General features: G+C 49.8%; 1 protein-coding gene across 1 annotated transcript; it reads right to left on the bottom strand.

The window, feature by feature from the left end:
- On the bottom strand, nt 1–24,247 carry OAS3 (2'-5'-oligoadenylate synthetase 3). The gene is made up of 16 exons (XM_023733784.1): nt 24,065–24,247; nt 21,886–22,168; nt 19,430–19,605; nt 16,852–17,090; nt 14,680–14,833; nt 13,910–14,254; nt 10,676–10,958; nt 9,425–9,600; nt 7,847–8,097; nt 5,449–5,593; nt 4,323–4,496; nt 3,037–3,322; nt 1,854–2,029; nt 1,308–1,546; nt 293–440; nt 1–90 (listed from the first exon to the last, which is right to left on the bottom strand). Exons 1-16 carry the CDS (start codon nt 24,245–24,247, stop codon nt 79–81), a joined length of 3,270 nt encoding a protein of 1,089 aa, XP_023589552.1. The 3' UTR covers nt 1–78.
- Nucleotides 24,248–25,355: the final 1,108 nt, after the last annotated feature.

Genomic DNA, 25,355 nt, shown 5'->3' on the forward strand with positions numbered 1-25,355 from the left:
GGCAGGCAACCCTCAGTCTCCCCACATCGAGGCTGGTGTCTATCTGTCCATCCAGTATGACCACTGATTTCCTGGACTTCACACAGCAACCTAGGGGGAGTACAGAAGACTTTGGTTACCCCTATCCTTCCTGGAGAAGCTGGGACAACATGGGTAGACAGGAAATAGAGCACAGGGCACACTGGAGCCATGACTATCCCTGTCCCTCTGCGTGGAGCCAGGCCCCTCCCCTGCCTACACTGCCCCCTCCCTCCCACAAAGGGTACGTTCTTCCTCTTTGCAGGCTGCTCACCTTCACTGGCCAGGGCTGGATGGGGGTGCCGTCCCTGCCCATGCAGCACAGGGCAGACATGCAGGCTGTGGCTTCGTTGGCCAGCAGATCCCAGCGGGCACTGTGGCCCAGGTTGCCTGTCGGGTCAGCTGGATCCAGGATGATGGGCCTGCAATTGCCATCCAGGGTCAGTCTCATTCCCGGCAACATCTAGTATCCACTTGTGGGATTGGTTGTGCCATGCTCCTCCCTCACCCAACACTCTGCAGGGGACAGGGGCAGGGCTCAGAGCCTCCGCCATGCTTGAGGCACAAACCTGCGGGCAGCTATAGAAAACAAACTGCACGTGGGCCTCTTCTTTCTGTGTCCAGGGCAGGCTTCACTAATCAATCACAGTGCTCATGCCACCACTTACTGCATGTAAAGCAGGCGTTATTAATCAATCAGAGCGCTGTCTCCACCACTTTCCCTTCCTGCGTCTATAGCAGACGTCACTAACTGACTAGACTACTCTTCCTAGCTGAGCCGAATCACAACCTCAGAGTCTTTCTCACCCTGTAAGTAGTTACTACCCACTGACTGGAGAGGCATCGTGAGCTTGTGAAGGCCTCTGCTGTGTCTGTCTACCCATTTCAGAGGTAGGCAAAATCCCTACATGCTTATGTTACCTGGTGGATTCACAGGTAGGGTTGCCAGATTTAACAACTACAAATACAGGATGCCTGGTTAAATTTCAGTTTCAAATAGACAACGAATACTTTTTTTTAGCATAAGTATGTCCCAGATATTGCACGGGACAACTTACGCTAAAAATTATTCTTTGCTTATCTGAAATTCGAATTTCACTTGGGGTCTTGCATTTTATCTGGCAGCCCTATTTACAGGTGACTAGGAAGCTGGCTGCCTGTCCTCAGGTGCTAAGGATATCATGTCTAGAAAGGAACTGAGTTCTAGACAGAAGACCCTCCGGCCTGCTCTGGGGTGATAGTGAGTGACCCCGGGCCTGGGACCCCGGGACACTGGGGTGAGTCTGAACCTGGGCTTCTGCAGCTGCCGTTTCAGGAAGTCTCTGATGGTCTTGTCCTCAGTGTCGTAGTTGACGGTCCAGTAGACACAGAGCTGGTGGTACTGGCTGACCAGCTCTAGGACGGTGCGGAAGCCCTCAGCCATGTTGAACTGGGACTCCTGCCCGCCCTGCTCCCAGGCGTACACTGTCAGGAGTTCCAGCCCGTGCTGCGGGGGCAGGGAGCCTTTGCCCTTAGGCATCTTGTTACACTGGGAGAAGAGGAGAAAGAAGAGGTGTCAGTCCATCTTGGCAAAGATGAGGTGCGGGACAGACCTTTCCAGAGTTGGAACACCCATCCTCAAACTTTTATTGAGCACCTACATGTGCCAGATGCCTTGCCATGCTTTATCCCATCAAATCCTGGGACATAGTTACGTCACCCCCAATGCTCTGAGAAAACCAAGGTCCCACAGCTAGGAAATGGATAACCCTCTTTCTGCTCCACCACCCAAGGGGCCTGGCCACCAAAGTTAGATCCCAGGGGCGGCAGTGCGTGGCCCCGGCCCTGTGGCGAACCTGTCGGTACCAGTGCTTCACCAGCCGGATCAGGCTCTTCAGCTTGGTGGGGCGGGAGATGATGAAGTCCCGCTGTAGTTCCGTGAAGCAGGTGGAGTACTCGCCCGCATTGTTGTAGCTGTGGATGAGGTCCACGTAGACTTGAGGGCTGGGCCGGCCACCAGAGCCCAGCTGGCCTGGAGATGGGGAGAAAGTCGCCATTACTCCATTTCCCAGAGTCCCAGTGGGGCTGACTTAGACAGGACTTTTCCATTCTCCTTCATGAGCATTTCCCTAAGCGTGGTCTAGATCCACAGGGAGGCTGCAGGGTGTTTAAAGGTGGAACACAGATGTGGCATGACCCAACATTAAATCCTTGTTAAGAATCTTATTCCCTTTTCCATCCCCTCTCAACCCACCTCATCACCCATCATGAAGACAGTCTCAGTTTGGAGCTAACACGTCTTTAACACCTCTAGCTCTTGCTCTAACAAACGGAGAGCAGGCTTCAGGATTAAGGCCTCCTGCAGGTAGCAGAATTGTATGTGGGGAGAAGTTGATGTCACTTTTCTGGTTTCGCTGCACTTAAAGGCATTCTTTAACATCCAAACTCTCAGCAACTGAACAGACTCTGATAAATGTTTGGATGAATTCCTCTCTTGCTACTTGCTCACCAAAACTCAGGAATCAAACAGATTCAGACGCAGAGAATTTTCCAACTTTCCTGTACAAACTCAGGCCTGAATAAATACAAACAGATTTGCATCTGTTTGGTTCAGGCCTTTACCCGTGGTGCCTAGAAGAGTATCAGACACATAGTAGCTGCATGTGACTGACTAAATGAATGAAATGACTGGCTATATCTAGGGCAGGGTGGAGGTACACAAATACCCAAAGCTGGGGATGTGCTGAGATACTTCAGTCTCCACATTGTCAGACGAAGACACTGGGGCTCAGAGTGAGGGAAGCCAGTTCAAAGTCACCCAGCATGCTAATGGAATTGCTGGGACTGGAACTCAGCTCAAGGCCAGCAGTCACCTATATAATACCTCTGTGTGAATTAGAAAAAAGTGCTCTTTTCTCGAGACGCTTCGGTGCCATCTGCAGGAAAGTTGTGATAAACGTACACATCTATACTGCCTATGTGAACAGATGGGGCCGCCCTGTCTCTGCTCTTTCCCTTCCTGGTGCCTGGGCCTCTCACCTAGGGCGTCGAAGGCTGGCAGCACGTCAAAGTCCATGCTCTGGTCCGGTGTCGTCAGGGACGTCAGCGAGAAGCTCAGCACACGGGGGTTCTCCCACTTGGAGACCTCGAACTTCACCTTAAACTGCAGTTCCCGCTGGCACGCCTCCAGCTGGGTTCGGATCTCTGAGATGATCTCAGCCCGCTTGTTCCCCTGCTCAGTGAACTGTGTGAAGCAGCTGAGAAAGACCACCAGGTCGGCGTCCGAGCGGCCTCGCAGACCCGTGCCTTTGGCTGAAGAGCCGCCCTGGGGAGACATGGCGGGTGGCTTAACCTTTGACGTCCTCCTGCCAGAGCCTGTGGGCTTTGCACTCTGGATTATGGGCCTGCTGTGTGACCTTGGGCAAATCACCCAAACTCTCTGCCTTATATCTTTTAATATGGGGGTAATATCACCTGCTTGGCCCCGGCCCTGGAGAGACCACCAGCCTGCAGGACCCTCCTTGCCCACAGTTCTCTGCAGACCCCGTCATAGTTATCTAGTGCTGCTATAACAGATATACCACGAGCAGGTGGCTTTAATAAACAGAAATTTATTTTCTCACAGTTTAGGAGGCTGGAAGTCCAAATTCAGGGCACAGGCTCTAGGGAAAGGCTTTCTCTTATCTGTTAGCTTTGAGGGAAGTCCTTGTCTCGTTTCAGTGTCTGTTCTTTGGCTCTTTGGTGATCTTCATGTGGCCTGGCATTTATCTTCCCCATCTCTGCTTGCTGGCCTGGTTGCTTGCTCAATTAACTCTTTTATATCTCAAAAGAGATTGACTTAAGACATACCCTACACTAATACTGTCTCACTGACGTAACAAAGAAAACCCACTCCCAAATAGGACTATAACCACTATACCAAAACCAAACGCGTTGCCACTGAATTGATTCTGACTCACAGCAATCCTACAGGACACAGCAGAACTGCCCCATAAGAGTTTCCAAAAAGCGGCTGGTAGATTCGAACTGCCGACTTTTGGATAGCAGCTGAGCCCTTAACCCCTGTGCCACCGGGCTCCAAACCCACTGCCATCGAATCGATTCCGACTCATAGTGACCCCATAGAGTTTCCAAGGCTGTAAATCTCTGTGGAAGCAGACTGCCTCATCTTTCTCCCACGGAGCCGCTGATGGCTTCCAATGGCTGACCTTTTGGTTAGCAGTGGATGGCTTTAACCACTGTGCCACCAGGGCTCCTAACCACTACAGAGGTTAGGATTTACAACACATATTTTGAGGGGACACAATCCAATCCATAACACCCACCTTGACCACCTTGAGCACTTTGATGGGAGAGTTCCGGAAGCAGTTCTCCCTCAGGAACGAGCAGATGGTATCGACGGCCTTGCTCACCTGGTCCAGGAACTCGCGAGTGGGCTGGAGAAACTCACTGATGAACTTGTCTAGGTCCCCAGCTGGGGTCTGGTAAAGCAGGGCGGGCTGCAGAGAGAATCCCGGGGCTCGAGACAGGACTCCCCGGGATCACCCCAGGCCTGACCCCGGATGTCCTACGGGGACAAGGCTCTGCTGCCTCCCGCCTCCTCTCTTCCTTCTCAGCAGGTTGGCAGGTCCTTGAAGCAGCATCAGAGGGACCTGAGTTCAAGTTCTGGTTCCACCACCAACACATAGCCTCAGTTTTCCTATCTCTAAATGGGGGCAGTAATGAGGCCCAGGTCTCAATGGATTGGTGTGAGTAGTGAGATCCCTCTGCAAAGCAGCGGGTGTGGTGAAGACCGATCCCTTCTGGAGCTGCAAATGGCTCAGGTCTTTGGTCAGGTTCCTTAGAAGCAGGGCCTGAGACAAGGACTCCTGGGCACGTGATTAACTGGGGGTGTGCTGTTGAGAGCAGGGGAGCGTGGAGAGCAGGAGAAGGCAGGGAGAGGAGCTAAGCAGATGGGTCTCAGCTGGAGACGGGCTTTGGCCTGATCCCATGGGGAGCTCTGGAGGGTGAATTGCATCCCAGAGTCGGTAGGACAAAGTGAGTCAAGGGTGGGCCTTTCGTGTTTCCATGTCATTCAGGCAAGGAGCCCGGATGGCGCAGCGGTTAAGCACTCAGCTGCTAACCAAAAGGTGGGCAGTTCAAATCCATCAGGGGTTCCACGGGAGAAAAGACCTAGTGATCTGCTCCTGTAAAGATACAGCCTAGGAAACCCTATGGGGCAGTTCTAGTCTGTCCTGTAGGGTCGCTATGAGTCAGAATTGACTTGACGGCAAAGGGTCTGGTCACTCGGGCACCAACTGGGGTGTAACAACCTGTGGAGGGCATCTTCAGGGAAGGGGCAGCTGTGAGCTGTGAGCAGCCACCGCTCACAGCAGCTGGGGATGGGTGCATGGGCAGGTAAAGGGGACAGGGCACCAACAGCGTCTACCGCCCCAGAACTCCGCCTCTTACCATCACGTCCCAGGGCAGCACAGACGTCCCGTCTCCATTCACAAAACAGGCCTGCTTTTCCAGAGCTGCCGCTTCCTGGGCCAATAGCTCCCAATCGCCCTGGCCCACGTTCCAGGTGGGGTCTGTAGGGTCCAGGATTAGGGGTCTGGGGGCAGAATGGGTGGGCAGGCGGGTGGGAAAGGTGTGAATCACTGAAGGAGCAGGTGGGTGAGAGGGTCTGGGAATGGGTGTGGAGGTTGGGATGAGGGGGAAGAAGAGTGTCAGGACCTCAGGGTCAGCCCATCTTCAGCAAGCAGGGCCCTTAGTCAGGAAGCTATCGGTTTGTGCATGTAGGTGTGTGCGTGTGTGCGTGTGTGCGTGTGTGTGTGTGGGGGGCGGGGGGCTTGCTGACTGCAGAACCTGCTGGAAGGTGAGGAGGAGATGGCTTATCCAATCAGACTAAAATATGGCCCCGAGGCTTGTGCACAGAGTAATAGCCACGGCTTCTAGAGCTTTTACTAAACCAGGCCTGTTCTTTAAGTTCTTTTGAGTGTCAAATCACCTAATCCTTTCATCAGCCCTCTGAGGTCAGGACAATTATAACTATTCCAGTTCTACAGGCTCAGAGAGGGAAAGTCACCTGCTTGAGGTCACACAGCAAGAAAGTAGCAGAGCTGGGATTTGAACTCAGGCTGTCGGGCTCCAGAGTCTGGGCTCTCAGCCCTTACATTCTACCCCAACAAGGCAAGTGTGTGGACTCCTATGGAGGCCTATATAGGATTTTTTAATTTCTTCCATAAAAATGTCTCACCTCTGAGTGGGCCTCCACCAGAGAGAAGTGAGTCCCCTGCTCTGGGAAGGTGGGCCAAGCTCTGTTTTGAATGATAGTGGGGGTAAGGGTGGGGATGGACGATCATCCCCCCAAAAGAGCCATATATCGTATTGGGTTGGAGCATGGGCTCTGGGGCTAACTGCCTCCGGAAATCTTAGCTATGCCCCTGGGCAAGTTACAGAGCCACAGTGCCTCACTCTCCTCATGTGTAAAATGGGCATAATAATAAATTTGAGTCATTATGAAGATTAGGTAAGGAGCCCTGGAGGCACAGTGGTTAAGAGCTCAGCTGCTAACCAAAAGGTTGGCAGTTCAAATCCACCAGCTGCTCCTTGGAAACCCTATGGGGCAGTTCTACTCTGTCCTGTAGGGTCACTGTGAGTTGGAATCCACTCAACGGCAATGGGTTTTATGACGATTAGGTAAGGAGCCCTGGTGGCGTGGTGGTTAAGCACTTAGCTGTTAACTGAAAGACCGCTGGCAATATGCTTCTGCCCTGGAAACCCTACGGGGCAGTTTTACTCTGTCTGACAGGGTCGCTAGGAGTCAGAATCCACTCAGTGGCAATGGGATTTTTTTTTTTAAATGAAGATTAAGTTAATACATACAAACAACTTAGGACAATATCTGACACAGGGCAATACTCAACATGGGTTAACTACACTGTTCCCGTTACTGAGAGTAGGGGAGGCGCCCCACACAACCAGTTCATGACCTGGAGGACTCCTCACGCTGAATCGCTGCCAGCCACACCCCCCTGCGGGAAGAAATTAGGACGGGTTTGGGCAGTGTTCTTTGTCCATTTCAACTGATAAACAGATTGCCTTTTGTGTTTTGAGTGCTCGATTTGAAAAGTGATGGATAAAGTCACACATATGGGTGTGTTGGTGGGGAATGACTCTCAGTGGCTGGTTTGCTGCTATCTGCAACAGACGCTCTGCATTGGGGCTTCTTACGCTCAGGGATGATCTTATAATGAGGAGGGCTCAAGAGGGGGTTCGTGGGAAACGGGTGGATTTACTAGTCAGCACGGTACGCAAGGGCTTAATTGTGTTTACTTATTTATCCGTAGCGCACAATTTTACATGGGTTTCACCACATCAAAGATGCCAGAGGCCGGGACATTCAATGGGCTTTGTTACCAGCGGGCCTTAGAGGCACATTCAGCAGCTGTCTAGAGAGGGCTCTCTTACTATTTTTGCCCTGGAGAGGGCCTGGTCCTAGAAGGTAAGACCCAGCATCATTCTGGCCTGTTTCTGTTTGGTCAGGCAGGCTGATTGGGTAGGTGGGCTTGGAATCTGTTCCACAGTCCCAGCCATTCCAGGGTCAAGAGGATAGGAATTCCCACTTAGGCTTCCAGGCCTAAACCTCATGCCCCAGGTTTTCAGAGATGCTCTGCTTTGGGGGACATCAATGCCCACCCCCCCCCAAAATTTCAGAAATGCTCTTTTATTGTACTAACAAAACTGGCCCTAGTTTCCTTTGGGGCTCAGCAAGGAGTATAGAAGGAGACCCCTCCCAGATACAACGACTTTCAGGGTGAGGGTTGGGTATGAGAAGGACGCAGGATGGGCAGTGGGTCAGCACCTGGGTTTCTGGAGCTGGCCAAGTAGGTACTTTCTGAGAGCTGGGTCCTCCAGGCCGTAGTTGACTGTCCAGTAGACACAGAGCTGCCGGTGCTGCTGGACAAGCCCCAGGACAGTCCGGAGGCCTTGGGCCATGCTGAAACCCTCGTACCCGCAGCCCTGCTCCCAGGCGAAGATGGTCAGGAGCTCCAGTGCATAGGCTGGGGGCAGAGAAGCAGAGGCTGGCCGTCCGCCTCTGTTCTGAGCTGCAACCTATGTCACCCAAGGTCAACCAAAGAATACTGGGTATGAGCACCTACTGTGTGCTGACTATGGCCCTAAACACTTCAGGAAGGGAGGGGGGATATTAAAGGTAGACCCACAGAAAGAATAGAACCTTGGGGATGGCTGGTGTCATGGATTGAATTGTGGCCCCCCCAAATTTCTATCAACTTGTTGAGGTCATGATTCCCAGTATTACATGATTGTCTACCATTTTGTCATCTGACGTAATTTCCCCATGTGTCGTAAATTCTATCACTATGAGGTAATGAGATGGATTAGTGGCAGTTTTACTAATGAGAGCTACAAGATTACATAGTGTCTTAAGCCAATCTCTTTTGAGATATAAAAGAGAGAAGCGAGCTGAGAGACACGGGAACCTCACACCGTCAAGAAAGCAGGGCCAGGAGTAGAGCATGTCCTTTGGACCTGAGGTTCCTGTGCAAAGAAGCTCCTAGACGAAGGAAGATTTACGACACAGACCTTCATCCAGAGCCGATAAAGAAAGCCTTCCCCTGGAGCTGACGCCCTGAATTCAGACTTCTAGCCTCTTAGACCATGAGAGAATAAATTTCTCTTTGTTAAAGCCATCCACTTGTGGTATTTCTGTTACAGCAGCACTAGATGACTAAGACAACCGGGCTCACCCCTCTCATTTCACAGGTGGGTAAGTCAAGGTCCAAAGAGAAGTGTGACTTGTCCAAGGTCACACAGTGAGACTAAACAGCTCAGACCAGAACTTGGGACTTGCCTGGAGTCTCCCCTGAAGGAGTGTCTGAGGTGGTTGTACAGACTTGAGTGGGGCTGTGATACATTAATCTTGGTATCCCAGCATCCCTCACAAGCGGTAGCAATAGAGGGTGCTCAAGAGATGTGCACTGAACAAATGAGTTCATGGATGTGAATGGGCATCCAGAGACGTGCTTAGGAAAGGAGCTCTGAAAGATTTAGCATAACTTGCAAAGAAGATGGTGACTGGGGGAACAGCATAAGCGAAGGCTTGGAGGTAGGAAAGAACAGGGAAAGCACCTTGGTAGTGTGAGGAGAGAGGGGAAACATGGGCTAGAGAGGGACGGTGAACCCCAGCCACAAGAAATGTGAACTTTGGACTTGATGGAGAGAACACTTTCTCTCAGTCAGTGGCTCCCTGGTCTGGGCAGGAAATGGAGGATGGAGCAGGTGGTCCTTCCACTTGGGATGGCCAATAAGAAGTGAAGGAGGAGAGGTATCTGCGTAAGGGAAGAGCTGATTGGCTGAGGCAGCTGCCATAACAGTAGCTGCTTCCTGGTGGGGGGCTACAGTGTACCTGAGGACTCACCCGGTGGTACCAGTGCTTCACCAGCAGGATCAGGTTTTTCAGCTTGGCTGGGCGAGTGTTCACAAAGCTCCTGCGCAGCTCTGTGAAACAGGCCGCATGCTCGCCTCCCTGGCAGCTGCTGTTGAGGAGAGTGGAGTAGACCTGGGGCTTTGGTTTGATGCCGGAGCTGAGCTTCCCTGTGGAAGTTTGAAACACTGTGAGTGTACAACTCTACTTGAAGAGTACTGCAGTCCTATTAACACCAGACAAAAGGCTTTAAGACAAATAGAATTTTCAGGAATAAAGAGGATTATTACATAATTATAAAAGGAACAACCCAACAGATATATGTTATGTACTTATATGTTCCTAATAACACAGCTTAAAAATATTAAAAGCAAACTTGCCAAAATTATAAGGCAAGATTGACAAATCTACATTCAGAGCAGCAGATTTTAAGATATCCCACTCAGAAATTAATAGATTAAACAAGCAAAAAATTTGCAAGAAATATAGGCCTGAGCAAAATAAACAGTAAGTTAGATCTGAAGGACCTACTATATAAACACCTGCATTTAACAATGCATTTTTTTCAGTCACAGGCAACCTAGGAAGTCTCAACAAATTCCACATAAGCTACATTCTCTGACTACATTTTGAAAAGATACCAAATGCCTAAAGCAAACGGAGGAACAAAAACTCAGCACGTTCATTTGGAAACTCACTTCCAAATACTCATGGGTCAAAGAATAAATCATAATGTCCAACTAAAAGTACAAAATAGTTAGACCTGAGAGATAATAAAAATTAAACATAACAAAACCTGTGCCATGACGCTAAAGTAGTACCTTGAGGGAAATTTATAGCCTTAATTGCATTTATTAAGATTGACAATAACTAAGCTAAGATTCACTCCAAAAGGAACTACAAAGTAAGCCCCCACAAATAAGGAAGGAAATTCTAATATGTTTTTTTTTTTTTAAAAAGCCCAAGTAGATTTTTGTTAAAATTTGTTTTAAATTTTAATTGGCACACACGGATGTCTGTAGTTTTCTGTATACTAGAAACATTTCATGATTAAAAGCTTTGTAAAAATAAAAGCACTAAACAATTATAATATGTAATGATCATGACTGAGTATCTCAAAGTAGTTTGCAATGCTTGGTGATGCGGGGGAAATTAGAATCATAGGGAGGATGGCAGGCCCCTCTGTTGGATGTTCCCTGGCGCCCTGGTCCCCCTCAGTCTCCAAAGCACAGGCTAGGCTCTCACCTACGGCATCGAAGACAGGCAGCAGGCTAACGTCCACCCAGCTTTCCAGGGCCGTGGACATCAGCCGGAACTGTAGGGTCCCAGGCTCGCTCTGTTGAGGAAACTTGAGGCTCAAGCTGGGGACTGGGTCCTGGCACCACAATTCCAGCAGGGCCCGCATGTCATCAAGGATCTCTGCACGGCGGGCCCCCTGGTCCTGGTAGTCCTTGAAGCCGTTGAGGAAGATGACGAGTTGGACATCACAGCCACCCCTTAGGGCTGTGCCCCGGCCAAAAGAGCCCCCCTGCAGAGGGAAGCACAGCGCAGACAGGTGACCCTCTCCGACCCCAAGAGTCAGACTACGACCCCACCAGCTCTACCCCATCTGCACCCCTGAAACTGCTCTCTGCCTGCCACTGGGTCTGGGAGCACCAGGACAGAGGCAGACTGCAGGAGCCCTCTGACCTCCGACCTTTAGAAGCCTAGCAGGGAGCCAGATGACGTCTGCCTGTGCCTGCCTTCTGACCCATGAAGCCTGGGTAACATCACACCAACTCGCAGCAACAGGTAACTGGAGCGGGTGGAGTGGGGGCAATGACCAAACATCGTAGCCCAATATCTCTGGCACTTACTAACTGCACATCTGGACCACAGGCTGCAAATGGAGACGTCTGGTCCAAATGGGGCCTGCAGATGTGCTCTATTGGCTTTTTTGATTGATTCATTCATCCATTCAACAAATATTCATGGAGCACATACATGTACCAGGATATGTGAGTGGGAGCCCTCGTGGTGCAGTGGTTGAGTGCTCGGTTGCTAACCAAAAGGCTGGCGGTTCAAACCTACCAGCTGCTCAGTGGGGGAAAGATGTGGCAGTCTGCTTCCATAAAGATTACAGCCTTGGAAGCCCTATGGGGCAGTTCTACTCTGTCCTACAGTGTTGCTAGGAGTCGGAATTGACTCAACGGCAGTGGTAAAACAGACACAGATACCTGTTCTCATGGAACCTATATTCCAGCAGAGGGAGACAGTCAGCCAACAATAAAAAAACCAAAACACCAAACCCACTGCCATCCAGTTGATTCGGACTCATACCTACTCAATAGGACAGAGTAGAATTGCCCCATGGAGTTTCCAAGGCTGTAATCTTTATGGAAGCAGACTGCCACATCTTTCTCCCATGGAGCAGCTGGTGGGTTCGAACCACTGACCTTTTGGTTAGCAACCAAACACTTTAACCACTGCATCAGCAGGGCTCCCCAAGAGTAACAGTTCCTGAGAAAGTGCTAAGTGCTAAGTGAGGAGGTGAACAGAGAGTAAGGGCTCGGCGTGGGAGCGGAGGCAGCGACTTTAAGTTGAGAGGGTGGGCCTCTGCGAGAAGGGGACATTGGATCAAAGACTTGAAGGAGGTGAGGGGGAGCCAAGTGGATGGGGGCCAGAGCATTCCAGAAGGAGAAAACAGCCAGTGCAAAGGCCTTGACGGGGGAGTGCCTGTGAGTTCAAAGAACAGCCAGGAGGCCAGTGTGGCGCAAGCAGACTAAGTGAACGTTGGAGATAGCAGGCCAGATCCTATAGGCCTGAGGCTATGGTGCTCTGTGAAACCATTTTGAGCTGAGAAGGGAAGTGATCTGATTATTGCAGTAAAAACCACCAAGCCAAACCTGCTGCTGTTGAGCGGGTTCCGACTCACAGCAACCCTACAGGACACAGTACAACTAACTGCCCCGTAGGGTTTCCAAGGAGTGGCCGGTAGATTCGAACTGCCGACATTTTGGTTAGCAGCCGAACTCCTAACCACTGTGCCACCAGAGCTCTGATTATTGCAATAGTGGTTTGGAAAAAAAAAAAAAAAAGGAATCATTTAATAAACAAAATGTGCTACCTGCACACAGTGGAATATCAGCCATAAAGAGAAATGACGTCCTGATGTACGCTACGCCATAAAGAACGTTGAAAACATTATGCTGAGTGAAATGAGTCAGTCACAAAAGGACAAACATTGCATGATTTCCTTCTCGTAAAATACCTAGAACAGGCAAACGTATAGAGACTAAAGCCTATTAGTGGTTCCCAGGGGTGAGACGGAGAGAAAAGGAGGAGGCATTGCTTAAGGGGCACTGAGTTTCTGTTAACGGTGATGGAAAAATTGGGAAAAGCATGGTGAGGATGGTTGTACACCATGAAGAATGTAATCAATGGCACTGAATGATACATGTAAAAACTGTGGAACTGACAAACGTGTGCGTGTGTTTTAAATTGCTGTTGAGAACACAGGCAGCAAAGCATACGCTGCTTCAACAATTTCCACATGTGCAATTCAGTGACTGATCAGATTCAAGTTGTGCAACCCTTCCCACCTTCTTTTTCCAAACTGTTCCTCTCTCATTAACATAAACTCACTGCCCCCCAAGCTTCCTATCTAACAGTTCGAGTTGCTGTTGACAATCTGATCCCACACAGATAGTTCTTTGAAGAATTGATGTATTTGAATTATGTTGTTGGGGAAGAAGACTGAATATACCACGGATGGCCAGAAGAACAAACAACTCTGTCTTGGGAGAAGTACAGCCAGAATGCTCCTTAGAAGCAAGGATGACAAGACTTTGCCTCACGTATTTTGGACATGTTATTAGGAGGGGCCAGTCCCTGGAGAAGGACATCATGCTTGGTAAAGTAGAGGGTCAGCGAAAAAGAGGAAGACCCTCAATGAGATGGACTGACACAGTGGCTGCAACGATGGGCTCAAACATAGCAAGGATTGTGAGGATGGCGCAGGATGGGGCAGTGTTTCGTTCTGTTGTGCGTGGGGTCTCTATGACTCGGAACTGACTCAATGTCACCTAACAACAATAACATAGTTCTTTAGAAGAGCACTGTGCTCAAGGGAAACATTTCTTTACTAATTAAGCTAATCTATTGTTTGGTTTAAAGAAGGTTACCGGGGCTATCTCTGGTTTAAGGTTTGGAGACTATCTCAGGGCAATCATTTCGGGGGTTCATCCAGCCTCGACGGTTCCAGAGATTCTGGATTCCAAGAATTGGCAAATGTTTTGTTATATATACTTTTACCACAAATAAAAAACAATCAAAAACTGTACCTTTTTTGTTTTAAAAAGCTGGCACTAACATACAGACCTCCATCCAGCAAACCACCCCTCCCTGGCAATCTGGCCCCCTGCCCACCCTCAGCTCTGTTGCTGGGACACCCTCTGCTCCCCACTGTGGTTTCCCAGTGTCCTCACCTGCCCCACTCACCTTGCTGACTCTCGAGGCCTTGTGGACACAGTTCTCACGGAGGCAGCGCAAGATGCTTTCAATCGCCCTGTTTACCTGCTCCTGGAACTGGGGGCTCGGCTTCAGTTGGTCGTGGATGAAGCGGTCCAGCTCCTTGGGGGGGATCTGAGACAGATTCGAGACCGTCCCTGGCATAGAGAGGGCGTTGCTGGTTGTCTCCGAGGGGCTGGGAGCTGGGTACGACGGCTGCTCACACCCTGCTCTGGGGCGCACGGCACTGAGGCTCCCGCTGTCTGCGGGGGTCCTCTGGTCAGGGTCTTGCTGGATGGGGTGGCCCAAATCCGAGCACCCGGCACGTGGAAGGCCCTGGAAGTTGTGGAAGGAGCTGCTTTACCCAGTGGCAGAGGTTTCTACTTCTGACCAACGCTTCCTCTCACCAGCCCATCGTACAGCCAGAGCGACTGAGACCCAGAGAAAGGAAGTGGTAGGGCCACTGCTAGCCCTCATGGCACCTTTGTGCATAGGAAACAGTTGCCTTTCTTGGGGAATAAGTTACAAACGGCGCCCCCTATGGGTGGACACAGCTTGGTCAGCAGACAATAACTATGCAGAAAAAACGCCTTCCTTCATCCAAGCTGACTGTCAGTTAGATTGTTTTACATGCCGCTACCTCCACTTTTTCAACTCTGTACTCTTCACCCACATGGCCTGTGGCACACAGCAGATGCTTCGGAAACACTGGTTACAAAATTAGGCGTAACATCCAAGAGTCCTGGGGACCCCTCACTCACCGGCCCCTCCCAGGGCTGCACAGGGCTCCCAGGCGCCTGCAGGAAACACCGGTGGTCAGAGTGGGACCCTGCCTCTCGGGCCAGCACGTCCCACCGCCAGGCTTTCCCATTCCCTACGTCCCACGTTGGGTCTGCTGGATCTAGGATCACAGGCCTGCGATAAGAAAGTTCTGGTTAGCAAGATGGTCGAGAACAGGGGCTCTGGAGTCAAGCGGACCTGGTTCCAACCCCAACTCTGCTACTTTCCAGCTGTGTGACCTGGAGCAGATGACTCAGTCTCTCTGAGCCTCAGTTTCCTCATCTGCAAAATGGGGTAACAACAGTGCTTGCTTGGATGGGGTGTTGCAGAGACGAAATTGGAGCACTATCCCTCAACTCTGGTTGCACATTAAAGTCACAAGAAACCAGGGTCGCCCTGGGGATTCTGATTTACATCCTATGAGCCAGCAATTTCAATCCCAGATACACATCCCACAGATAAGCATATGCACTAAAAACATGCTCAAGACCGTTTCTAACAGCCTTATTTGCAAAAAAGTCAAACCAAACCCATTGCCGTTGAGTCGATTCCGACTCATAGTGACCCTACAGGACAGAGTAGAACTGCCCCATAGGGTTTCCAAGGAGCGCCTGGCGGATTCGAACCGCCGACCTTTTGGTTGGCAGCCATAGCCTGCCATAGCTCTTAACCACTGTGCCACCTAGCCTGTTAGAAAGAAATCAAAACTCAAAGATACTGAAACGTAGGGCTTATTCTGAGCAGTTATTCTATACGCATATAGAGAAACCATTCTGATTCCAAGGGAAAAAAGCAAATGGCTCAAAGTAGGCTAGTTACAATGACGCTTATAAAGACAAGAGGAGGGAGAACAATAGAAGATTCAACCAACGGCTAATCTTAACACGACTGAACCCTGCCCTCCCACTTTTACTGAGATCCACTGACATCAGGTCACAAGGTAGTCTCTGGCCCTCCACCCACCTACAGCCCTGATACCTCTTGAAATTTAAATTAAGTACGCCTGGCTTCCTTGAGGAAAGAAAAGATTCACAATTTTGGGTTAAAAAACAGCAACAACAAAAAAAAACCAAAACCACCGGCCAGATTAATTTTGGGTCAGGAATTGTTTTATGGTTAACATTTGGTTTTGTGGGTAAGAAGAACCTTAAAAAGTAAGGTGTCTGTTATTCATTTTTCTCTTTGACAAGCCCCAAACTGGAAACAACCCAAATGTTCATCATCAATAGAATGGAAACTATATTATAATTAACACGCACAATGGAAAGCTATACAGCAGCAAAAAAGAACCACAGCTGCACACAGCAATATGGATGAATCATATAAAGACTTCGCGTTGAGATAGCAAAGCCACACACGGAAGAGTAAGTGCTGTATGATTCCATTTAAGTGAAGTTTTAAAACAGGCAAAACTATAATGGCAGAAGTCAGGGTTAATTTTGGGGGGTCCTGGGAGGGGCACAAGGGACGCTTCTGAGGGGCTGGAAATACTCTACCTTGATCTGGGTGGTGGTTTCATAGGTGTGTTTGACTTCAGAGAAAATCATCAAAATGTGCATTTAAGATGTGTATATTATACTGTAGAGCCCTGGTGGCGCAGTGGTGAAGAGCTCGGCTGCTAACCAAAAGGTCAGCAGTTCTAATCTGCCAGCCGCGCCTTGGAAACCCTATGGGGCAGTTCTACTCTGTCCTGTAGGGTGGCTATGAGTCGGAATTGACAGCAACGGGTTTGGTGCTTTCTTTCTTAATGTTATACTGTAGTCATGGAGTATTGGTATAATTTTTGAAAACTCCCTCTAGTACCAGCTACTGTCAAGTTGATTCCGTCTCATGATGACCCTGTGTGTGTCCGAGTAGCACTGTGCTCCACAGGTTGATCTTTCCGAACTAGATTGCCAGGCCTTTCTTCCGAGGTGCCTCTGGGTGAACTTTTCAGTTGGCGTGAACTCTCTGCACCACACAGGGACTCAGAACTCCCTGGGTGGTTCAAACGTGCATCTGAGCCTGGAACCACTGATTTAGAAAATGCAAGTGTAGTGTTTCGAGTTGACCCCAACCGAGCCCTGAGTCAATATGACCTATTTCACGGTGGTTAATTATCTCCCCATGGCTCAGCTGCAGGGGAGCGGATGATGGGGAGGGTGAGGACATACCTGGGTCTCTTGAGCTGGCCCCGTAAGAACCACCCGACTGCAGGGTCCTCGAAGCCATAGTTGATGGTCCAGAAAATACACAGGTGCTGGTACTGGCGGATCAGGCCCAGGACGGTCTGGAGGCCTTGGGCCAGGCTGAAGGCATCCTTCTGGCAGCCCTGCTCCCAGGCGAAGATGCACAGCAGCTCCAGGGCGTAGACTGGGGGCAGCGCCCCCCTCCCTGCCTCCTGCAGGCACACCTGTAAATGGGCGAGCGGAGGGGCTCAGAGGACGAAGGGGAAGGACCAGAGCAAGCTCTCTGCGGAACTTCCCTGGGTATGGCAGTCTCCGGGTGGGGACCCACAGTCCCAGCCTGGGACAAGCAGCTACGCTCCGAGCCTGTTCCTGGAGCAGCCTGGCCCCTCTCTCTTGTCCTCCCTGCTGGGGCTTCACCCAAATGGCTGGCTCACGAGTGCCCCATCTGTCCATGTCTTCCCACCCTCTGATCTATCTCAGTCTAGCCGTCAGCCTCTCATCTGGACAACTGCCCTGGCCTCCTCGTGGTCCTCAGTCTGGGTCCCTCCCATCCACTGTCCGCCAAAGCAGACACACATAGGACCACATCACTTCGCCTTCCCCTGCGTATAAAGCACCATCCATGGCTCCCCATTGCCCTCGGAGTGATTTCTCAACTAACCTGCAAAGTGCTGCGCCGCCTGACCTCTGCCCACCTCGCCAGCCCACACTCCAAGTCACGTCCGTTCCTATCATACTGCTCACCGGTCCCCAAGTTCTCTCCCACCTCCAGGTCTTCTCATGTGCTGTTCCCTCCGCCTAGAACACCTTTCATCTCCCCTTAACTTGGCCAACCCCTCCTGATCGCTCATGGCCCAGCTTGACTCTGACATGACCCCCCACCCACCCCAGATATCAGATTTCAGGGTACTTTCTCCTAAGGTCATTTCTGTCACCTTTGTCAGCTGTCATGGACTGAATTGTGTCGCCTAAAAATCTGTGTCAACTTGGCTAGGCCATGATTCCCAGTATTGTGTGACTATCTACCGTTCTGCCATCTGATGTGATTTTCCTGTGTGTTGTAAATCCTATCTCTATGATGTTGAGGCAGGATTAGAGGCAGTTATGTTAATGAGGCAGAACTCAATCTACAACATTAGGCTGTGTCTTAAATCAATCTCTTTTGAGATATAAAAGAGAGAAGTGAGCAGAGAGACATGGGGACCTCATACCACCAAGAAAACAAGAGCCAGGAGAACAGCGCATCCTTTGGACTGGGGGTCCTTGCACTGAGAAGTTCCTCGACCGGGGAAGACTGATGACAAGGACCTTTCCCCAGAGCCAACAGAGAAAGAAAGACTTCCCCTGAAGCTGGCACCCTGAATTCGGACTTCTAGCTTCCTAGACGATGAGAGAATAAATTTCTCTTTGCTGAAGCCATCCGCTTGTGGTATTTCTGTTATAGCAGCACTAGATAACTCAGCCGTCTTATTTTGGGGGGCCTCTTTGCCACACCCCCAATGCCTAGCACAATACCTGACCTCAGAGGTATTATTTAAAAAAAAAAAAGCTGGCACTTAAATATATACCTCCAGCCAGCAAACCACTCCTTTACAGATGAGGAAACTGAGGTACAGGGGTGATGTTAACTTGCTCAAGGTCACACAGCACGTAAGTGGTAGAGCCGGAATTTGTCCCCAGGCAGGCTGGATCCAGAGTCTGACCTTTTAATAAGTACCAGGCTATTAGCATTTCTTGTCCCTGGAGAGCCCTATTTAGCTGGGAAAGACTTAGAGATCTGTATACAACCTTATACACAGTGGAGGAAACAGAGGCCCAGAGAAGGGTAGGAACTTGCTTGGGGTCACACAGCACGTCATGGCTGAATCAGAATTGGAATCCAGGATTTCTTCATACTCAGACCTGCTTTATGATGAATGAGTCCAAAAGAAAGACCAGGCCATGTGCCCCAAGATTTTAGGGGGCTTCCTTCTCCAACCCTAGGCACTGGCTGGGTACCCCTCTCCCAGTACACAAGAGTCTGTCAACAAGCATGGAAGCATGCTGGGGCAGGGGCATGCAAACTTCAGATCAACTCAGACCACGTACAGAATATTCCAGTTACGCCAAAACCCTAAACATACAAAGCAAAACTTAAAGCTTTTTGGAGAAAAACATTTAGGACAATAATTTTAGAAAGATGGGATAGGGAAAGATTTCTTAAACAAGACACACAAAGCACAAATCATTCAAGAAAAAGATTAATACATCTGATTACATTAAAATTCAAATATTTACTATGACAAAAGACCCATAAACAAAGTGAAAGTACAAGCTACAGACTGGGAGAACACATTTGCATTATATTGACTAAGAATTAGTGCCCAGAATATATAAAGAGCCCCAAGAAATCAACAACAAGAAGACAGCCAGCCCAACAGAAAATAATGGACAAAGGATATAACAGACGATTCCTAGAAAAAGAAACATGAATAGCCACTAAACATATGAAAAGATTCTCACTATCTTGAAAGCACAGATTCAGTCATATGCCTGGAGCAAGGACCCTCACAAATGTCCTCACCTGGTGGTACCAGTGCTTCACCAGCAGGATCAGGTTCTTCACTTTGGCTGGGCGAGTGTTCACGAAGTCCCTCTGCAGCTGTGCAAAGCAGGCAGCATGCTCGCCCCCCTGGCAGCCACTGTTGACGAGGGTGGAATAGACCTGGGGCTTGGGTTTCACACCAGAGCTGAGCTGTCCTGTGGGTGTAGAGGGCAGTGTTGGCACTGAGCCCAGCTTGTGGCACTGGGAGAGAGTGGGAGGAATTTGGAGGGGAGAATCCAACAAAGTGGTGGAGCTGGGGCTTGGAGGACTGTGCCTCAGTTTCCCCTGAGCGTCTCAGGAGGGGACAAGGAGGAAGGGTTGTGCTCCAGACTAGAAGGGAGTCTCCTCCCAAATAGCTAAGCAGCCTCCAGTGGGTGGGGCCTGAGGAAGAGCAGTCACATGTTTAAACAGGGAGGACGCTTCCAGCTAAGTCAGAAATACCTATACCTGGCAATTCGTTCCTCCCTCCAGTAACCAGCTGCCATCAAGTCGACTCTGACTCCTGGTGACCCCATATGCGTCAGAGGAGAACTGTGTTCCACAGGGTTTTCAGTGGCTGATTCTTTGGAAGCAGATCACCAGGCCTTTCTTCCGAGGTGCCTCTGGGTGGACGACTCAAACTTCCCACCTTTCGGTTACTCCCTCAGGCAATACTGAAACACCACTGTCAGACTAAACCAAACCCACTGCCGTGGAGTCAGTTCCAACTTAAAGCGACCATACAGAACAGAGTAGAACTGTCCCATAGGGTTTCCAAGGCTGTAAATCTTTATGGAAGCAGACTGTCACATATTTCTGCCTCGAGTGGCTGGTGGGTTCGAACCGCTGACCTTTTGATTAGCAGCAGATTGCTTTAACCACTGTACCACTAGGGCTCCTAAACACCACTGTGCACTCTTTTAATTAATTAGCCATACTCCCTGGTGCCATGGGGAGTGGAAACCCGGGAAAATGGTGAAACAGAAACATGACGCAAGGGGTCCTGATTCCTTAGCAGTGATCGCTAAGATTTCTTGAGCGTTTACTGCACGCTGGCATTGTGCTGAAAGCTTTACATGACTCCCCCGCACCGCATCCCTATCACCACCATATAAGGAAAGTAAAATTCTTCACCCCATTTTATAGCTCAGGAAACTGAGGCACAGAGAAATTCAGTGCTTTGCCCAAGATTACACAGCTGGCAAGCAACAGAGGCAGGATTCAAACTCAGAGCCATCTGACTTTACAGTATGTGTGCCCTTTCTTCCACTTCCCAAGGGCACGGCTTGGGGAAAGCAAACACTCTCTGTAATTTGCTAGTCGCTGTCCCACTTACGGTGTGCCTCTGGTGACTAACTGTACATCCCTGTGCCTCAGTTTCCCCATTCATTGGTAAAATGGAAGATAAAACAGTACAGACCTCATAGGCTTATTGTGAGGAGTAATGAGATGATCCACATCAAGTGCTTGAAATAGTCAAGCATTTAGTAAGTCGTAGTTATTAATGGAGTCCCTGGGTGGTGTAAATGGTTGACATGCTCAGCTGCTAACCTTAAGATTGGTGGTTCGAGTCTACCCAGAGGTGCTTTGAAGAAAGTCCTGGCGATCTACTTTTGAAAACTCAGCCATTGAAAAGTCTATGGAGCACAGTTCTACTCTGACATACAGGGGGTCGCTAGGAGTCAGAGTCGACTCCACGGCTACTGGTTTTTTATGGCTAATATTGTGCATGCAGACAGCTGGTATACTAGGCGTGGTGGAGTGTGGGCTGTGTGCCAGGACATCACAACCCAGGATAAAATCAAGATAGCTATTCCCTGGAATACCAGGGTAAATTATAACAGAGACATTAGTAATAATAATAGGAATAATAATAGCAAATATTTATTACGTGCTAAGCCCTGTTCTAAGTTCATTCCATACAGTAACACATTTAATTCTCCCAACCACTCTATAAGGCAGACTATTATTATCCCCATTTTACAGATGGGAGCACTGAGGTACCTTTTAATTTTAAATCAAGCATGGGTTTATCATGGAGAATGCAAAAATCACATTAACATTTTCAAAATGAAACACAAGATTCTGCAGAACTTTGGCTTTGTCCCCAGGCCCCTGCTGCTGGGCACATACCCCTTTGCGTCTGCCTTTGGGATGTTTGTGGAAGGCTTGGGCGGACTGCTCCAGGCAGTGGCTGAAGGACATTCTCCCAAGATGCTTGGGAGAGGGCCAAGTGTCCAGACAACAGTACCACAGATCCAGGAGGAACTAGGTCTTTCAGGCCTCTGTCTGGTCCACACCCAATATGTTTAAAGGCCCAGAGAGGGGTAGAGGCTTGCCCAAGTCACACAGCAAGTCCACGGCAGGGTCAAAAATGGAAGCCCTGTTTCACTCCCAGGAATCCCAGGGTGATACTGCCCCCTCCCTCACCCCAACATGGGCGCAGCACCTCTCACCCAGGGCATCAAAGGCGGGCACCAGACTAACATCCATCCGGTTTTCAAGGTCCTCAGACACAAGTCGGAACTGCAGCACGCTAGATGTGTCCCGCTCAGGAAATTCAAGGTTCAGGCCAGGGATGGGGTCCATCCACCAGGATTCCAGCTGTGCCCTCATCTCATTGAGGATCTCTGCACGGCGGGGCCCTTGGTCCTCATAGCTCTTGAAGCAGTTCAGGAAGACAACAAGTTCAGAATCACAGCCGCCCCTCAGAGCCGTGCCCCGGCCAAAGGAGCCTCCCTGTGAAGAGAAAAATCACTCAGAATTCTGCACTCTCCAGTTCTGGGGCCTGTGTAGGCTGGCAGGCAACTTGGGTGAGGCAAGTTGGCTGGGTGGGGACTGTGGCAACACAGCTGCAGACAATTGAAACTATGCGAGAATGCTGGCCGCATCTGAGTTTTTAAAAGAAGCAATGTCTATGTGTAAATCCATGATTTTTATATGTTGGCAACTAACTAACAAAATTAAAACTGTAGGTGAAACAAATTCTGGTTTGCAGAACACGTTTGTGACCTTTGCCTGGAATCAGTATAAAACAATGTATGATTCGCTGGATTTCTGAGGCCTTTCTGAGTAGAGTATCTTGCTGCAAAGCTTCCAGCCTGAAGATTTGGGAAGGAGACTCATATTGTTGGAGACTCACTTTACACATGTCTGACATGTGAAATCTCACTTCCAAACACACAACAACCCTGACGTGGTTACATATGGTTCCACATACGGGCAGCGAGGCTCAGAGCGGTGAAGTGAGTCACACAGCCAGTAAACAGCAAGAGCCAGGATCGAGCCCTTCAGGAAAACACTCCCCTCAAACTGGGACTCCTAATTACCCCAGTGGCTGTGCTAGTCCCTTTACCTCTAGGGGTTTACATTCAACAAACAAACAAACAAACCCATCGCTGACGAGTCAATTCCGACTCATCGTGACCCTATAGGACAGAACAGAACTGCCCCATAGGGTTTCTGAGGAGCGGCTGGTGGATTCAAACTGCTGACTTTTTGGCTAGCAGCTGAACGCTTAATCACTTTGCCACCAGGGGACTCACTGAAAAAGGGGGTACAGGGCAGGACACAGAGAAATATTATTGGCTGAGCACCTCTTGAGGCCCGGTGGCACAGTGGGTAAGCATTTGGCTGCTAACCAAAAGGCTGGCAGTTCGAACCCACCAGTCGCTCCCTGGAAACCTTATGGGGCAGTTCTAGTCTGTCCTACAAGGTCGCTATGAGTCCGAATTGACTCGACGGCAATGGGTTTGTTTTCTAAAGGGTTTGAGCATCTCTTATGAGTTACGCATTTTACAAGGAACCCTGGTGGTGCACCGGTTAAGTGCTCGGCTGCTAACTAAAAGGTTGGTGGTTTGAACCCACGCGGTGGCTTCATGGGAGAAAGACCGGGCAATTTGCTCCCATAAAGATGACAGCCTAGAAAACCCTATGAGGAAGTTCTAGTCTGTCCTGTAGGGTCACTGCTGAGTCGGAGTGGGCTCTACGGCACCCGACAACAACAGGCATTTTACACACAATCATCTCATTTAACCTTCCAAACAACACTAGGAGGAAGGTACTATTACTGCACTCACTTTACAAAAAGCAGAAACAAAAGAACAGGGAGGTTGTCACTTGCTTAAGACCCCTCAGCCAGCAGAGGCAGGGCCAGGATTTGAACCCAGGGAGTCAGGCTCTCTAAGTTAATTTACTTAAAGGTGGTTTTTATTATGAAAGTTCTCAAACGTACACAAACGAAGAGTATTTTGCAGCAGCCCTTTGCCACATTTGCTCCATAATAAATCCCTGGCTCAACTACTTTCTTACCAGCTTGGACAACTCACTTCTATTCTGTGCCTCAGTTTCCCCGTCTGTCAAGTGGGGGTTACTTCGCAGGGCTGTTGTGAGCATTAAATGATTAAATGTGAGCAGTATATTTTCACGGCATTTAGAACACTAACACATAGTGGGTTATATAAATGTTCGCTAAGGAAATGAATGAAAGAAACGAGGATAAAGCTGATAAGGCCAACCCTGCCGCCCGTCCAATCTTCAGTCTCGCCGTGTCGTCCGACGATCGCACCCACTTACAAAAGAACACTCTGAGGTCGCTCCCACCCCACCGTGACCCCACCTGCCCGGGCGCCTCACCTTGACAATTTTCAGCACCCGTGGCTCCGGGCCGGCGGCTCCGGAGCGCCCCCCGCGCTCTCTCAGGGTGGCGGCCAAGGTACCCAGGGCGCGCCGCGCCGCCCCCACGAACTCCGGCGGCAGCTGTAGGCTGCGAGCCACCAATTTATCCAGCGCGGCAGCAGGGGTGCTATACACGTCCATGGTCTCCCGCGGTGTGAGCAGAGGCGGCTCCCCACCCTCGCTCCCCGGGCCCGGAGTGCGAGGCTCCCATTGGCTTGCGTGTCTCGGGTTTCGTTTTCCTGCCGGAGTACCCGCGGGCCTTCTTTCCCGGTTTCAGTTTCGTTTCTTTCCAGCGGCTGTAGGCGGCTGGCTTCCACTTCCCGGTCCCTCCCCAGACCTCAACAACTCCTTGACCTCCCGCGCCTAGCTCCAAAGAACAAAACAAGACCAAGCAAAACGCCTCTAGGGCAGCACGTCCCCAGAATACGAGATTAGCACCTAGTCTGGCTGGTGCAAATGGTTAACGAGCTCTGCTGCTGACTGAAAGGTTGGTGGTTCTAGTCCACCCAGAGGCGCCTCAGAAGAAAGGCCTGGAGATCTACTTTCAAAAAAATCAACCACCGAAAACCCTACGGAGCACAGTTCTACTCTGACACATATGGGGGTCGCCACGTGTCAGAGCCCACTCTACCCCAACTGGTTTGGTTTTGGTTTTGGTAGTGGTTAAGAGCAAGATCTTTAGAACAGGAAGGATTAGGATCCAAGTCCAGACTCTGCCCTTGGTGAGCCTGAGCAAGTGCCCAAACCTCTCAAAACTTCAAGTTTCTCAGTTTATTTTTATGAGAATAATGATCAAACCCACCTCCTGGGGATGCTGGATGGTTAAAGAGAGGATTACATAGCCACTCAGGAACATGGGTGGTTCTTTTGTGAGTACCTATGTATGGAAGTTTGTATATTTTGGAGTCTTATGAAATGCTCTCTCTTGAAACTGAAGACAATGTGGCAATGTAAATTGGTATATACCAAAACACCAAACCTGTTGCCATGGAGTCAGTTCCAACTCACGGTGACCCCATGTGTTACAGAGTAAAACTGTTCTGTAAGGTTTTCTTGGCTGTAATCCTATGCACAGGCCTTTCTTCCACAGTGCTGCTAGGTGGGTTCGAACCACCAACCTTTAAATTAGTAGCCAAGTGCCAAAGATTTGTGCCACTTAGGGACCTTGTAAGGAGCCTTGGTGGTGCAGTGGTTAAATGCTCGGCTGTTAACCAAAAGTTCTGCGCTTTGAACCCACCAGCTGCTCTGC

The sequence above is a fragment of the Trichechus manatus genome, unplaced genomic scaffold, assembly GCF_000243295.1.
Source record: "Trichechus manatus latirostris isolate Lorelei unplaced genomic scaffold, TriManLat1.0 scaffold00061, whole genome shotgun sequence".
Taxonomy (NCBI): Eukaryota; Metazoa; Chordata; class Mammalia; order Sirenia; family Trichechidae; genus Trichechus; species Trichechus manatus.

Bases quoted from the DNA above. Each gene is read 5' to 3' on its own strand.
- OAS3 (XM_023733784.1), bottom strand. From the start codon at position 24,247: ATGGACGTGTATAGCACCCCTGCTGCCGCGCTGGATAAATTGGTGGCT. The intron at 17,091-19,429 runs GTGAGGACATTT...GCCCATTTACAG, and splicing joins TGAAGCACTGGTACCACCAG to GTGTGCCTGCAGGAGGCAGG. The intron at 3,323-4,322 runs GTGGGTGTTATG...ATGTCTCCCCAG, and splicing joins AAGTGCTCAAGGTGGTCAAG to GGCGGCTCTTCAGCCAAAGG.